A 17619-nucleotide genomic window follows, 5' to 3' on the forward strand; every position below is an offset into this window, starting at 1 on the left:
GAGGGAGTTCTTCACACAGTCACATATCCGACCAGAATCAATTTTCTGCTGGTTTATGTGAAGTCCAGCTCATCAGAATATTAAAAACTCCCAAATGACCGTGTCTTACATTATGCTTAATCAGCTGAGTCACACTTTACTGCCTTTTAGATTCATTTCTCAAGCTGGAAATTTAGGTTGACCAAAGAGGAAATCACACAGTGTTCCTCTGACAAATGAGAAGTTGGATTAATCAACAATAAAATGCAGCATTGGTGAATTCATTCCACTCTACTTATTCAGTTCACTCACTTTATGAATGTTCCTTCATGAGCTACTCTGTGTTTCAACATTTACCATTATTACCTGTATTTACCACTTGTGGCCACAGTGGCCGCTGTTCAGCGAGCATTACAGTGTCACTAAAAGTGTCATTTTTGTGATGCAAGTGAAGTGGTCTTGCTTCAAAATGTGATACAGTTTGAATGTAATAGAGCTATCATGGAAATTGCTATACAATCTGAACATCACTTCACAATTGCCATATTTAAAAAAAATCATATGAGCCAAATGTGAGACTGCCAACAGGAATCTGCCCAAACCTGACCATTTTGATGATTGGTGTACCATGAGTGAGCCAGTGATCAGTATTTATGGCCATGCACCATACTGGTAGGAGATGCATGTAAAGCGATGAGAAAGCCATGGAGGGCCTTGTGAGAGCAGCTTTTTCCTAAATTTTGGCTCAGGATTTTAAGTGAGCGGCTTCCCTTTTCTGTCTGGCTGTCACATAACAAGAGCTGAAGTTTGTTTTAGACAGATTTTAACACAAGTTGACCTGATGATGTAAACAATATAACCTCCCAGCACAGCACAGTGCTGCATGTGTGTACATGTATTTTAATCTGTATGAACAGTTCATATGTGTCTGTTTTCCAGTCTGTGGCTTGTTGTGTCTGTGTGCTGTCTTGGGTACAGTTTTTGTGTTTTTTTTAGTGCATGATTCTGTGCTGTACGTGCTATTAATACTGGATCGCTCTGACTGTGTCAGGCGAGCTTGTCTGTGTGGGTCTTGTTGACCGAGTCTCTTTGATTGTGCCAGTTTTCTCAGTGTCAGCCACCTTTATCTTCTGCATCCAAGTCGCTCTTCATATTTTAGCAAAGCTTCCTTCTCTCTTCATCTCTCTCTTTTTGCATTTCTCTCTCTCTCAAATTTTTCTTCTCTGTCAAACCGTACTCTCTCTTATCTCCCTCAGCCTCGCACTCTCTCTCACTACAAAGTATGTCCTGTTCAGGCACGATGATAGTTAACCTGGAAATGTCACTGTGATATCAGGACTTGTTTGTTTATGACCCAACTGTTTTTCACCTAGAAATAGCTCCAGTACATGGCTCCCCTAAAGTCACCCATTGTTCTTTTCCTGTTATGACTTTTAAACTAACAGGATACAACTTGTAAATTTGTCCATTTTCAAGGTGCTGGCAGGTGTGTTTTTGATCTTTGGACAGAGCCAGACTCATTGTTTTCCCCTGTTTTCAGTCTTTCTTCTAAGCTAAATGCGCCTCAGACATGAGACTATATAGATTTTTTCATCTCCTTCCCAGAAAGAATGAAAAACATTAAATATTATTACTATTAAAAATAGAAATAAATCAAATTATCCATTCTTTTTACTCCTCGTTCTGCGATCCCTAGTGTCTCCTCAGAGCTCCTCCAGGTCTCCTCCAAACCCAAGGAGAGATCCACAACCCCAGGAAAGAAGCATTTCCATCTCCATAGGTAATCCTAGGTACCTCTCACTCACCCTTGGAATTCCCCAACCACACTCAGACCCTTCCTGCCAGCACAGACAAAGATTGAGGCCGGGGGACGGATGGAGGAGGAGCAGTGAGGAGTTTGGAGTTCTGGAAAGGCGAGAGGGGACACTGCCCAGACTGAAAGGGAGCTGCACAGTGGGTGAAGTCTGGAAGGAGAAACCATAAAAACCACCCAGGACCACAAGTGTGTTTAACGGTTATTGCATATATTCAAAATAAAAGCTCATTTTGGTGGCGTTTTGAAATATCATTTAATAGTATTTTAATATGAATCGTAATATTTTAATCGCATCTTTATTGTTCCCTGTTTCTTTAATAACACATGAATTTTAGTCAGATGTCCCTCAACTGCTTCCTCTAAAAGTCACACACACGTTCACATCGACACACACACCTTACACACAACGACAACGAGTCCTGTTCCCGTACCAGTAAACTCCCAGGACACGCACTGCACTACGGACATGCGCTTGTTTTCTCACAACCCCAATCACGCAGTCTCACTGGCACGCACAGGATTTCACAGACAAACATCCACACGCGCACACTGTGTACACACACCCACGTGCACACAGGCACATGCAAACATACGCAGCATGTCACAAGGGCAGGGCTGAAGGAGCATGAGAGCGTGTCCTCTGCCACCCGTGGACACAAACAAAAGGCAGGCAAACACAAAAGAAACTGTAAGGCGAGCACCCCCCATACAGAGAGACGCACGCACACACACAACAATTACCCACCACTGTCCCCGCAGACATTGTGTGTTATTGACATCATTCACTCCGTGCAAGGTCTTTCCATCCCACCCTCCCGCTCTCTCTTCCTCTCCTTCTGCATTTGGGAGAAATGCGTGAAGTGTGTGTGTGTGTGTGTGTGTGTGTGTGTGTGTGTGTGTGTGTGTGTGTGTGTGTGTGTATGTGTGTGTGGCATGGAACTCATTTCCCCACTTACTGGCACACATGGAAAGCTTTTACTTTGACTTCCACACGTCCCTCTCTTTCAGTCCCTCTGCGAGACGATGCACGTGCACGCCGCTCACACAGGAAGGTGGGCTGATCATGATTGTTGTTCACTAAAACGCACACGTATGGTTTATCAGAATCTCGATCCTTGTGGCGAGGACGTTTTGACATGCGAAACGACGAACATCTGTGCCATTAAAACCAAATTGTCTACCTCTCTGTTTTCATCTGAGGGTTAAATGGAATATTTCCTGCAACAACGTTTTCCTAATAAGTCCTGATAAGCTGTGGTTATTTCATTTAACTGTCTGACATCCCTGCCCCATCATTGGACACAAGAATCCCCTTTCTGTGGCAAAGGTAACGTTTTCTTTTGTGCTTTGCAGCTGACTCCTCGTTGCCTTCCTGTGTTTGAGTGTGTGATTGCGTGTGGCCTTGTGTGTGTTTACTCATTACACAAGACTCTGCCATGTGTGCGTGTGTCTCCAGTGAATGATTGTTTCTGTTCTAACACCACCATCGCTCACTTTTTGTAATCACGTAATACCACTGAAGGACGGCAATTGTATGGGCATCATCGCAATGTACTGTGTGTGCGTGCGTGCGTGCGTGCGTGCGTGCGTGCGTGCGTGCGTGCGTGCGTGCGTGCGTGCGTGCGTGTGAGAGAGACTTTGGTGAGCCAGTTCCAGGGCTGTTGGACATGCTGGCTCACGGACATGGTTGACTGGGCCACTTAATGGAATGGAGCCACCATTAATGTTGTTATTTCCACCTGTGCCTTCCCTGCTTTGACACGTCAAAACGCCTGCCTTGAAAAGCATCTATTCCAGACGTGAGCTGACCTTTTGTCAACTGCTCACATTCTCCCTGCACATGCAGTTCTGACCGTTGACCTTTCCTTTTATCCCTGTTAAACTTCCTCCCACCGTGACCTGCATGTCTGCTCTGCATTTGAAGAGATAACCTCCTTCTCTGCCGCTCAGAGGCATTAACGCGTTCTCCCTGCTCCCGCTCGATCCCACAACACACACTCTCCCTGTCTCTGACACACTCACAGTGTCTGCTCTCACCACACGCTCTTTCTTTCTCCTTCTGTCTCCCTCAAAACACTAAATAACACCCCCCTCTCTCTGTATCTCTGCCTCTGTGTAAATATTCTTTTAATCTCTTTGGCCTTCTTATAGTACCAGCCACCCTGACGCTGTTGCTAAAAAGCGACTCCCTCTCTGCCTCCTCCTCCTCAGCTTTGCTATCTGTGCCGCCACTTTATTGTTGATCCAGTCAGCTCTCTCTTTTCGACTCCCCTCTGCTCTTTTACTGGGGCTTTTTCCTTTGCTCATGCCGTTGCTTTGTAGCCCTTGACCTGGTGTCCTTCCTGGTTTGTGTGCGTGTGTTTGAGAAAAGAGCCATGGGGCATGTGTGTGTGTGTGTGTGTGTGTGTGTGTGTGTGTGTGTGTGTCTGTGTGTCTGTGTGTCTGTGTGTGTGTAAGAGAGATAGATCTGCTTGAAACACTTTCTACATCTTGATATGTGCATTACGGGCACGCAGCATAAAGCCCCATTATGTTGACATGAATGACATTTTGATCACTCTGAAGCATTAATCGCCCTTAACAAATGCCCACACACACCAGCATTCATATGCACACACACGCATGCCATGCACACACACATTTGGAGTGTGATCTCCTCGCAGTAATTATCATAGCAGGGCAGGCATGCACACGTGTCCCTGGGGAATCTGTGCAAGTCGCTCGTAAACACACACACACGCCACTCCACTCCAGGGAGTGGCGTGTGTGTATAACTAAACCCTTGTTCGTCACTGGGCGTCCCTGAACGCCTCTCTCCTGCGTCGTTATGGTTGTTCCGGAATTCTGCGTCCCGTGAGCCCTCCCACACCCTATAATTAGTGTCACCCGGGCAACCGGTGAAAGAATGCTCAGTATTCTTGTCGTCGTGGTAACTACGTAAGTGCGAGGGCTGGAGGTGCTGGCTGTAGGTGTTGGTTAATGACGGGGAAAAGGAGAACTCAGTCTGCCACCTCATGTGGTGCATTAGTAAAACTGAGGGGGCAAATACACGACACAGGGCCTCAATTAGATGTAACAATTCAGGATCCGCAACAGAAGGCATTTTACTTCAATGGTGCAAATTTGGAATTAATCAAATTACCAAAAACCAAATGACTTGTCATGTGAAACTTGGGTTTGTCCATGCAGGACAGTTGCTGTCTTTGCCATCAAGCCAACAGAGACAGTAAGCCAGCAAATCATGTTCACGCACGCATACAGTACAGAACAACACACACTGCAGCAGCATAGGCCCATAAGTCACTTGTTTGAAGTAAAGGCAATGCAGTCAAATGCATCGTACTGCAGCATCAGGTTATTGGTGGGGATTTGGGACAATGTCAGTTGTATGAGTCCTCGAAGAACAAACTCTGTAACCCCGAAAAGCTCAGGCTTCCCTCAGTGCGCACAATTTTCTGCAACCAATGTGTCTCTAGTTCACTCTGCTGTTTGGATTTAGTTACTGCAAGGCTACAGGCTATAAAATCCTGTGGGGTGAACAGTGACTGAACACAATGTTCCTTGCACTATGTCACATGGAGCTGCACCTTCTTTGACACAATCAAGGCCATGGAGCTGCAGCTTCTTCCTCACAAGCAGTACCAGTGTACACATATTAACTTCAAACATATTTTGCCTTGCTCTTCTTACCAGTTGTTGCTGTATATTTAAACAGTTAAGTATATAATTATCACAGGTAGATAGACACTGACTTCCTGTATATTGTGTGTAAATTAGGCAAACAAACACTGATTTGTTAATAAATTGCTGCCATAACTTTTTTTTTTTTTTTATTGGCGGATGGATATGTTCCGGAGGTAATGGTGAGAAGTCCGGACTTTCCCGTAAAATACGTCACAGAAACCGTTGGTGGTGAGTCGCTTCCTCCCGCTGCCTTCAGGTGATGTCGTAAACTTAACGATTACGACTATATGGCTTGTATTGTCAACGTGATATGACATTTAATGAACAAAATATACGGCAGGCACACATAGATTGAGAAATGTATCAAAACACATGTTGTGGCATTTTGTCTAGAACTGCAGCATCAGAGGGTCTGTGACGTTTCCCTATGAGATTGAAACGGTTGACTATGGACAACAGCTATTGTTTTACGGTTCATTTCAGATAATTTGCCGCCTTAAATTCTCTTGACGTTGGCAAATGAGCTTTACGTAAGGTTAATGAAGGAAACACAAGAAATAAGGAAAAAACAATGGGCACATTATTATATATCACGTCAGTCGATGTTTTTTTTGTTCACTATTTATTTGCATTGTACACAAATAACGTGGTTTAGACAGTGTCCGATTCTACAGTTGTAATCTGTAGACAGCTGAGATAACAGAACGAAATTAAGACAGGGTAAACTAGTGACCAACTGATAAACTGCAGGAGTTTAAACACGCGTTACAACCCGGTACAGCTTTTGAACACTATCAAGAGAGTCGTGTAGTTTGTGTTTACTCGAAACTATTTGCCGCGGACGTGCACAAACGTTTGTGTCTTAACAGGGTGGTGACGTCACACACTTTGTCAGTTACTTGGCCTGTTCCGCTGTCGTTCCGTCGAGTCTGGCTGATCTGTGGCAGTCTACCGCCGTTTTTTGGGTGAACATGGCCGCAGGTCCTCTCTCTGTATCTTCCAACGCATCCACAAACAACGATGGCATTCTTATTGGTGACAAAGTTTACTCGGAAGTGTACCTTACGATTGACAACTCGCTGATACCCGAGGAAAGGCTCTCTCCGACGCCGTCGATGCTCGACGGCCTCGACCTGAGCACGGAGACCGACCTTCGTATCCTTGGATGTGAACTGATTCAGTCAGCGGGCATTCTTCTCCGGTTACCCCAGGTAAGCCTTCTTGAGCATTGTTTATATCAGATAATAATGCTGGTGTGTGTTTATTGTCGATAGTTTTTTTTCTAAACCACTACACGGCGTAGCCTGGTTGTTAGCAGTATGCTAATGTTAGCTCATTGACGTTGGCGTGGTGGAGTTAAAATGGCGGCGGTTCATTGTACAAGGTTAGGCTAGCTTATAGAAGACAAAGTACAGACGTCATGCTCTGTGTTTTCCTCTACAGGTGGCAATGGCAACGGGGCAGGTGCTCTTTCATCGTTTTTTCTACTCCAAGTCATTCGTCAAACACAGTTTTGAGGTAAGTCCGGTCAAGTTTCAGCCTCATTGTCAGGCTGATGGTTACTCGTCAATGTTAGCATAGCAAAACGTTGTGGTTACGTTCGTGGCAGCCATGTTGTCGATACGTTGCATCATAGTATTTGAACCTTTGTAAGACAAAAGAGTTGGCACACTGAAGTTCAGTACGTAACTCAAAGTTTAGAAACGGCTCTGAATCAAAACTACTGCTTTTCTGTACCGGAAGTCCTCAATTCATAGGTACATATTTGGAACATACTGTCCTCACAGTCAGTCTTCAAACTTTTTTCACAGAGTTATTTGGTGGCTGTTTGGTGTGATTTGATGCATCAGATAAGCTTGTCACTACTAGTTTCTGATCAAATGTTAATCTTACATATGTAATCACTATTGCTATATAGTCTTAATTTCACCACAAAGATAATGCTAATACGTGCCGGTCTATAGCAAGAGTATGGTTAAAATCCTTAATTACAGTTCATGTGTGTGTATTGTTGTATACCAACACCGTTCAAACATTATGTATAAATTCAGTATTGTTCTAAAGCAGCCCAGCTCATAGGTTTCTAGCTTCCTCCACTATGGCGCAGTTCTCCTAGAAATTTTGAAAAGAGAGCAGCCATAAGTATGAACAGGCTACATGTATGATAAGATCTCTCAACTGCTGATTAATTTGTCTTTGTATATTTTGTTGCTTCGCCCATCCCCACTGGATGTGGGTACCACATCTCCGGTTATCTAAAGTTCTTGAACTCTTCCTTCCGACCTTTTGCATCAATTATCTTTTCTCCAGATTGTTGCTATGGCTTGTATCAACTTGGCCTCCAAGATTGAAGAAGCGCCGCGGCGAATACGAGACGTCATCAATGTTTTCCACCACCTGAGACAGATCAGAGGCAAAAAGTAAGCATCAGTGTTGAATACAGTTGTCTGCTTTTCAAAGTAATAATGTTTTATTATGTGCAACGTGTTGCATTGCATTTGTTTTTGTTTTTATTAAATATGATGTTGTATGTTGTATGATGTTGATCTGTTTTTCCTGTGAAAGTGCTCTTCTGTTTATCCATGTACTCTAAACCATTTTAAAACTTTTCAGTTTCCGCTTCATTGGTAGTCTCAGAAGTGTAATTGTCTACATATAACATCTAAGTTTGACATTGCACTGAAGTTGATATCTCAACAAACTCTTTAAATTGGTCTACATTTTAAACACTGGAAGACAAGGCACACCTGCTTAATTTATGTGTGCCATTGTCTTCATAGAAATCTGTACATGTAAGTACTGTAGGCCTTGGCATTAACTTGGCTTCTTTTTTCCCTTGCAACCAACTAACAGCGACCAGCTACATTTACCAAAGCCTGGGTGATGTGGAATGGTACGTAAGACGAAGCAGTCGGCATGACAACCATGATCCGAGGGGGTCTCTCTCCTCCCCCAGGGCCACCCCACCCCCTCCTGTGGGAGACGCCCGTGGTCTGAGCCACCGCGGCGCACTGGGATCGGGGATGACAGGTTGGCCGAAGGTCCTTGGCCCCCGGGGCGCCTTGAGGACTCCTGTGGTTCAATCTTAAGCTTTGGGTATCTGTCCGTCAATCTGCAGACCCTTGGGTAATGTAGTTTTCTTCTCTGACTGCTCCTCACCATGCATTTTGTTTGTGCTTCAAGAGCAAAACCCCATTCACATGGTATATCATACGGTATATCATATGTGTCCACCAATTAAAAGATATTCGTTAATTGTTACCCATGACTTTTAAAGAAATATCACCTTGTTCGTTGAAGTTGGACTGATTAATGGGATACCTGTAGTCCGTGCGAGTTATGTTTTTGTTTATGGTCAGTGCATGAACTGTAGCTTTAATAGTTTGGGGTAATATGTTGTTGTATTTAATCAATATTAGATTAGTCTGTTGGTAATTGTGATGCACCCATAGCAAGTCTATTTTTTGATATAGATTTTGGCTCTAAAGTGTCATATTATATAATAGGTGTTACACTGATTGTGGGAGTATTTTTTTCCATGCATGTGGGTTGTAGCATGACAGTATTCCCATTTAAGTTTTTGTTAATTGACCCATCAAAATATTAGATTTGGGTCTGATATGTGATAGTTCTTGGTTCTGAAAATGTCAGATGCTGAATAACTACTCACAAGTGTTGAAAGTGTTATGGTGTCGGACTGTTTTTTTTCGTGTTCTTCTTGGGATAGAAATTACATATCATGAATGGTATGTAATGTCAGAGGCTGATGGTCCATGATGGGGAGGCTGACCTTTGAACATGGATTTGTAGATCTGAATGCATGTAATGTAAGTTTTTGGATTTAAAACGATGATCTTTTCAATAACTGCTATGTAATGTCAATTTGTTGATTTGTTTGTCTGCACCAGTAGCGTTATAAATAGTCAGATATGTTAAACCAGCAGGTTTTTTGTGGGTTGGTACAGGACTGATTGCTGTGAAATGTAGTTGTTGGACAAATTCAACTGTTGAGTCTGGATGCCAGAATGTGTTATTCATGAAGTACACAGTGTTTTGTTTTTTTTTAAACTTGTACTGATGTATGCGGTACATTAGAATAGGATGGAATGATTAGCTCGATTTAGTAGTTGGTTTGAAGACTGCATAATGTTTTCGCACGTTTAGGTCGTGATGTGGACAATGGGTTGATATTTCTGTTAAAGCTGTGTCATGGGCTGATTGAGGTCGAGGGCTGTCTGCAGATCCCATAAGCTTTCACTGGAACCACAGGAGTCCACAAACCCCAGCAAACTGTCAGGCATTCAAACAGTTAAACCTGTTGCTTTGAGTTGGTTGAAACGGAAAAGAGTGCAAGGAATCAAAAGGGCACTTTCTTTTTCACTTTTATTTCGAAAGAGGGAAACATTTTTTTTATTTTAATTCCTTTATAAACTAGGACTCCAAGCTCATTGATACTTGATCAGAACTACATAAATACCAAAAACCAAGTCATCAAGGCAGAACGTCGGGTCCTGAAGGAGCTGGGCTTTTGTGTCCATGTCAAGCATCCACACAAGGTGAGTTAAAGCTGCTCTCATAAATATTACAATTGTAAAGCACAGTGTAGTTTAGCTATTGTAGCTTTAAGTTTGTTCCCCCAAGCAGATGCAACCACACAGGAAGCAGCTTTGACAGACATTTCTCACTTCTCAGAACAGGCTTGAGTGAACAGTGACACAGTTGAGACTGTTTCTGAGTTTATATGCAATCATTTTATTATTCCAGATTATCGTCATGTATCTTCAAGTCCTGGAATGTGAGAAGAACCAGACGCTGGTCCAGACGGCCTGGTAAGCTCTTCCTCAGTTCTCCACTGACCATCCCCCACAGCAGCAACCTGTCATGTCTGCAAGAAGTGCCACCAGACCTGGGCTAAAAATTAAGTTGAACGAGTTTCAAATGGTTGAATTACTTGAGGAGGACTTGATTTATCTGCTTGGGATACACCCGTGTGTGGAAACATCTGTCAGATAAGTGATATTCAAGTGCCCTTCATGTGTTTTAGCACAAATTTGAAAAGCATTCAACAACCATTTTGCCCAGGTCTGACTGCGACATTCCTTCACTCCATTTTAACCCGTTCCACTTTTGTTTTGTTTTTTGTTTTTTTTGTTTTTTTTCCCCCGATGGAGAAATTTGTTTTATTGCCTAATCCTGTTGCGTGTCTCACTCTCTTGTCTGCCCTTACATGGCTTTGCTGTAAAGTCTTTTTGATTTGCGGTGCCCAGGGAGCTTGGTTTAACTTTGTCCTTTCTCTCTACTCTTTGATTAAAGGGTAGTCCATGCTGGTAAGTCACATAAAGAACCTCTGAACTCTGCCTCCTCCAACCACATGACCTCAGGAAGCTCCCCCCATTGGCTGGCTGCCCCTCTCAAGACAGCCAATCCCAATGCCAAGATTCACTGAAGGGGGCGGGCGGGCCTTTCCCAACAGCCAACATCATCTTGTTTTCTCTTGGGTGTCCAAAAGGATTTGTATTTTTTTGGTCTTGCTACAAAGGTTTCAACTGTAATACCTATTTTTGCCAAGTAGCCACAGACACATTTGTATTCTGAGTTTTTTTCTAGTTTACTTGCATCTAGCAATGAAGTAAACTTAGGACAGAATAACCTTTTTGACCAGTTTACCTGCCTTTTTTTAAAAATATATATATTTCCAGTAGTGTACTGTCCTGTCCCCAACTGACATGGTGTCCAGACATGTGTCTGTTTTACAGGCTGATCCAGTTCTCAGGTTTTGCCTCCAAGGACCTGTCTCGCCCACGCAGCAGTCAGAATCCAACGGCCATGTGTTAATGTATAGTAACATTAGCATAGCAGTTTCACAATGACATGCCAAAGTGCAAGTCGGGTCATTTGTTGAAGGCAGGCTAGACTGGAAGTAATCGCCACGTGGCAGGTTTTCAACAATTACTTGCGGTAAACTTCGGTGGACCAGTACATATAATTTTCATAGGTGGAAATTGATGCATACACACAGTGACTGCGTATGGAAGAGTGTCACCACTTAAGAAATGATGTTTCACTGCTTTTTGATTAGTATCTTTGATTGTAGTTCCTTTTGATAATATTTTGAGTGGGAAGCGTGTAAGGTTATTGGGGTTTTACCATCATGTTTCTGTTATCACACATTTTTTGTCTCTCTGACTTCTATGTTTCTCAAGAACATAGATGCTCAGACCACCCTGTACTTGCCTGATTCACATCCTGGCCATATTGTCTTTCCTAATGCTCTCCCTGTGGCTAATCTACTTGACCCATTGCCCTGACATGTAATCTGTTTTGTAGCACAGAGATTTCGTTCAGCCAAGTAGTGACGCATAGATTGCCACTGAATGTCTTTCAGTATCCTACAATGCCACATAGTGGAATGGAGTTGCGGACAGAAACAGTGGTCTTGTAGGCTAAAAAGTGGAAAGCAGTTGCTGTTGCGCAGCTAAACCTTCCAATATGAAAGCCACAGCCCCCATGGTTTGGACATGAAACACACAAACCTATAAATTGCGAGAATATTAGACCAGTGTTGCATCATGAACATCAGTCTGCCGCTGACTCCCCAAATGTAGCTGTTGTGTATGCCACCATACATGCTGTGACTCCCATTTCCTCAGACCCAACAATCTGAAAGTGGCAACTGCATTCTCAATGAATGTGTAACACCACTTGCCTGCATGTCGTCCCACCCCCTCCCCCCTTACACGGCATGTGTCATTGTCTCAATCATCATTTTTCTTACTCTAGTTACTCCTAGGTCATAGTGTGGTAAGGTGGTCTCGGCGGGTCTCCTGTAGATCATTTCCCATCTGTGTCTTCATGCTTTACTTGTGACATACAGCACTCGGATGGATGCCCCAGAGAGAAATGGACAAAGTTAAACTTGACAGATGTAAATGCATATCACTTGAGCACTGCCTAACATAGAAATGCATAGCTGGTTCTTTAGAGCTGTCAGGGCTTACGATTAGTTTAGCTTATGTTAGTTTATGTTGTCAGTGCCTCAAATGGTTAGATCCGTAAATGGTTAACTTTTCTCCAGCATATCAGTGATCAGTTACAGTGTTGCTGACATCACCAGCCAGAGATTTCTGAGTTGTGAGGATTTCTTAGTTGCAAGGATTAGCATGGGTTTCATCAGGAATGAAACTCAAATCTTCACCAGAAAGTAGAATTAAGTAAAGCCCTGATCAGCAGTTAGCGCTGTATAAACAAATGTTCCACACCATTGACCTACAGTGACAGCTTGTGGTCAAAACTGTGAAATGACTGAAAGTGTGGGTATGGGTGAGCGGTGGCTTTATGTAGAGAAGATGCTATGTTTTTGTTTCTCTGATCTTTTTGCTTTTATAGGAACTACATGAATGATAGCCTGAGGACAAATGTGTTTGTGAGGTTCCAAGCTGAGACGATAGCGTGTGCCTGCATATTCCTCGCTGCCCGTGCTCTGCAGGTAAGAGGAAACATTAACCTAACATACCCCTATCACCTTCCACACAAAATGTTGTCACACCAGATCTCATCCATAGCATCTTCCAATGTTGTAACCTTTGTTACAGATACCTCTGCCATCTAGACCTCATTGGTACCTGCTGTTCGGAGCCAGTGAAGATGAAATCAAAGAAATCTGCATCACCACCCTTAGACTGTACACCAGGAAGAAGGTAGGGTTTTGTTTTTGAGTAGCACAGTGTCGGTTTGACGGGTTATCGTGTGCCATTGGCTGTTCTACCCAGAGGAAATACGCCACTTTACATTAGTCTACTAAAATGTAAACTACACAGGCAAAGACTCCTGCTCCGCATACCATTGGGGAACTGCCTGTCAAAACAAACCTGTTAGCAGCAGTGCTAACTGCATAGCCAGTGTGAGTGCTGTTTTTTAATGTAATGTAATTTTTTTGTTATTCAGCCTAACTATGACCAGTTGGAGAAGGAGGTGGAACGAAGGAAGGTGTTCTTGGCAGAGGCTAAGCTGAAGGCCAAAGGTCTGAATCCCGACGGTACCCCAGCCCTGTCCACACTAGGTGGCTTCTCTCCTGCTTCCAAGCCCTGTTCCCCAAATGTGGTCAAGGTGGAAGAGAAGTCCCCAAACCCCCAGACCCTCAAACCAGCTAAGAAGGAGCCAGACAACCGGACTCAGGTCAACAAGAGTCCACACAATGGGTAAGAAACACACACATACAGTGTTATACTCTTAAGGATTTTTCTATGATTGACACATATAGTCATTTAACAGTGTACCTGTGTGTCTTTTTATTTTCACAAACTTAATGTTTGTGGTTTTTTTCCCCAGTTTAAGGAAAGACGTGAAGATCGGAAGGAACAGCAGGAGTGGAAGTCGATCTCGTTCAAGAACACGTTCCCGGTCTAGGTCCCGCTCCCCTCGCAGACAGTAAGACCACTTTAAGTATTTAAGGACATTCTTTGTTGACTGGAGTATTGACTTGTATGATCTTTAAACCCTTGATTTGTGTTAAGGGGATCATTTTGTGTAATTAGCAGGATGTATTCCTCATCTCCTCCCCCTCCTATTTCCACAGTTACAACAGCAGACGCAGTTGCTCAGGGACCTACAGTTCTCGTTCACGTTCTCGCTCTCACAGTCGCAGCCCATCACCTCGGCGACATCAGCCCTCACCCCTCCTGCCCCACCTCAAGTCCAAGACCAGCCACCATGGCAACAGCGACTCCAAGTCAAGCGGACGCCACAGCAACAGCGGTGGATCTGGTCACAAGAGGAAGCGCTCACGTTCTCGGTCCCGGTCCCGCACTCCAGTCAAAGTGGACAGGGATCGGGACAGAGAGAGGGAGCGCGAGAGAGACAGAGATCGCAGCTCCTATGACCTCTCTTCAAAGAAACACAAACATGAGCGAGGAGGTGGTCATCGAGGAGATAGGAGGGAGAGGGAAAGATCTCGGTCCTATGACAGGGACAGAGAGAGGGAGCGTAGCCACAAGAGCAAACACCACAGCAGCAGTGGACACTCAGGGCATAGCCGTCACCGGCGCTGAGACACACACCCACACACCAACAGACTAGCTCTAGGACTGATAGTCACTCAAGTATTCTCAGTTTACTCAATCAGGCATGTTCTCTGAATGCTGTTACACAGTTCACTGTTAGCTGGAGTCATGTCAGCAGACACATGTTCTTTAAAAGGTTAAAAGTGTAGTTTTCTTATTGGGAGTTAAACAAATATCTGCAGCCCGTCAGATGACACTGCTGACACGTCTTCAGAGTCGCTGACCAAGATTTTAAGGACAGCATTCAGCAGCAGTCAAAGCCAAATGCTGCACTCCTGCCATGATTGAGAGAACATGCCGATTTTGATTTTTTGGGTATTTTGCCAGCCTAATACCAACATAGTTTGGTTTCTGGGTTTCTCAGATGCTTCCTGAAACATTGGAACACTATAATTTACAGGAATAGTGATTGTCTTCAACCTTTAGTTTTTCTCCTTTTTTTTCCCTAAACCAAATACCACATTTAATTTTATTACGAAAATGTTCTTTATGGAAAAATAAAGCCTTGACATTGGAGGCATTTATGCAAACACCATTGATTTTGCCTGAGTCCAACACGTAGCTTCTGCATGCACAGTGTCTTGATGAGAGTATTCATTGCTTTGACTGTCATGTACACAACAGCACACCTGGAGCTGATAATTGGCATAGGTGCTCGATGTTGTGTTATTGTAGATTAAATGTGTACATCTGAGGAACCCAGGCTGCTGCAGCAGCAACTACTAGCATGCAGTGGACTGTGCAGGTGTAATAGCCATTTTTTTCACATGGTCAGACATGATTAGTGGTTGAGGGAAAGCACCAATGCAGTGTGACATCAGTCCCAGACTTGTCGTTATCATCTACACCTATAGGTTTTTCTTTCTTTTCCCACAGTATCTCCCACATCACTACCATCCCTCTAACCTACCGCTGTGTTCTTGGTTTTACATGTAAAATTACGGACTTTTTGGAAAAGAAACTTATTTACAGTGTAAAGATGGATTGATATCTGCTGACAATATGTGAACGCTTTGATTTATAAAAGCGAACTGCTCAGTGGAAGGATTGATTAAATGTAAAATAAAACGATCATTCAGGACAGATCAATATGTTTGCACATTTAGAGACTGGCAGGTGAGTGGGGGGTTTTTTTTCTTTGTTTTTGACAAATGTATGTTGCTAAAGCTGTGTTTTGTACAGTTTCAAGAAAGAAGACTGGCTATAGTCGTATGTTTTTCCTTTTTTTTTTTTTTTTTACAGCAGGGGATGCAGACTAGATTTCAGAACATTTTTAGGGTTGTCCGTTCATTACACTGGTTTTTAGTCTGCACGTGTTAATGTCTGATTTTTATTCAGTAATAAATGAGTTATGCCACTGAACTGTTTGGTCTTTACTGAATTGTGCCTGCTTGTTGAAGCTAAATGAATCCTATTGAACAATATAACATACTCGGTCTAGTGAGTGAATATTAAAAATAACAGTCATATTTGTATTTTTGCATTTAACTCACAAAAACACAGAATATGACCACTAAATAGGGCCGTGCATGACCTAAAACCCTCATCTAGAGATCCTTGTTCTTATAATTCAAGGCAGAGATGATTTACATGATTTGAGTTAAATCTTCCCGAGACGTAAAGCTGAATATTGCAGAGTAAAATCAGAATCAGGGTAAGTGCATGTAACGACCACCAGAGGTCGCCGTTGGCCTTACTAATACTACATACTAATACTAATACTGCCCACAGACCATACTATTGATCTGGATTATTCCATGAAAATATCTTCACTAGGTTTAATAAGAAAGTTGATTTTAGTAGTATGCCACAGGCACAACTGAATGAGGTTAATGACCTATAAGAAAGCAAGAAAGAAGATGACCTCATCACTGTCGCATTTGGACAGTCCAAAGACATTTAGCACTTCAAAATACTCTAGGGACAAATATCTAAACTAATTTAAACTGATACTCTGACTACCCTTTTGCCAAATTATTGCCAAGAAAAAACAGTCAAACCTTAGTGAGTGTTTTATGAATAAGATGATCCTCCAGTGAACTGCCTCGTGTGCTGTTATCTGTTGGACAGTATATCTTTAAATTAGAGACATGTTGGAAAGGCAAATGGTATTCTTTTAATCAAGAGCCAGTGGTTTAGGGCAGCGGTCCCCAACCACCAAGCCATTTGGTGCCGGGCCGCACAGAGAGACTGAACAAAAAAATTTTTATTGATCATCAGAGTCTGACAAGTTTTATTTTGGAAATCAGGTGCATCCGCCTGTTATCTGTACACGTCAAACACACACACACACATACACACACACACACACACACACACACACACACACACACACACACACACACACACACACACACACACACACACACACACACACACACACACGATAACAATTACAGGAAGTCTGTGTCGATGCGACGAACACACGCTAATAATAATAATAATAATAATAATAATAATAATAATAATGGTGATGATGATGATGATAATAATAATAATAATAATAATAATAATAATAATAATAAGAAGAAGAAGAAGAAGAAGAAGAAGAAGAAGAAGAATAACAACAACAATCCGGACCCGGCACACACTACCACTACTACTACTACTACTACTACTAATAATAATAATAATAATAATAATAATAATAATAATAATAATAATAATAATAATAACAATAAGAAGAAGAACAAGAAGAAGAAGAATTCGGGCCGGGATCCGTCATAATAATATATAATATAATAACAGCTGTAATAACAGCTGGGTCGAGCCAGCCTGAATTAAAGGTATCCGACCCAATACCTACCCGGGTCCGACCCGGCACTTACCCGGGAAATTTCAAGGTCAGTCCCGGCAATGCTAGCTGCATTTAAGAGACAATATCAGCAGCCCTACTTAAAATACGGGCATATCGCTTCAGGTGATTCTTACGCGCCAAACCCGCTGTGCGTAATATGTGGCGACAGGCTCGCAAATGAGGCAATGAAGCCTTGTCACTGAAGAGAAACAAGCGCAGGGCTCATTAATTACAACAACTACATTCATGGTAATGGTGAGTTGTATTTTTAATTATTTGTTTTT

The 17619-nt window shown here is 42.8% G+C and overlaps 1 protein-coding gene across 4 annotated transcripts; it reads left to right on the forward strand.

Moving 5' to 3' along the window:
* The first annotated feature begins 6366 nt into the window (after positions 1 to 6366).
* ccnl1a (cyclin L1a) lies at positions 6367 to 15900 on the forward strand. 4 transcript variants are annotated; one of them, XR_011602465.1, is made up of 10 exons: positions 6367 to 6690; positions 6923 to 6997; positions 7790 to 7899; positions 9915 to 10035; positions 10244 to 10308; positions 10793 to 12965; positions 13072 to 13176; positions 13424 to 13677; positions 13808 to 13906; positions 14055 to 15900. XR_011602465.1 is itself a non-coding variant. In XM_070970261.1 (10 exons), the coding sequence occupies exons 1-10, from the start codon at positions 6451 to 6453 to the stop codon at positions 14524 to 14526; spliced, it is 1641 nt and encodes a 546-aa protein (XP_070826362.1). In that variant the 5' UTR covers positions 6367 to 6450; the 3' UTR covers positions 14527 to 15900. The 4 variants fall into 4 exon arrangements, 2 of the variants coding, with proteins under 2 accessions (XP_070826362.1, XP_070826363.1); XM_070970261.1 differs by having other exon boundaries at positions 12866 to 12965; XR_011602466.1 differs by lacking the exons at positions 13424 to 13677; positions 13808 to 13906; positions 14055 to 15900 and having other exon boundaries at positions 10793 to 10806; positions 12866 to 12965; positions 13072 to 13087.
* Positions 15901 to 17619: the final 1719 nt, after the last annotated feature.

This window comes from Chaetodon trifascialis, chromosome 9 (genome assembly GCF_039877785.1).
Source record: "Chaetodon trifascialis isolate fChaTrf1 chromosome 9, fChaTrf1.hap1, whole genome shotgun sequence".
Lineage (NCBI taxonomy): Eukaryota > Metazoa > Chordata > Actinopteri > Chaetodontiformes > Chaetodontidae > Chaetodon > Chaetodon trifascialis.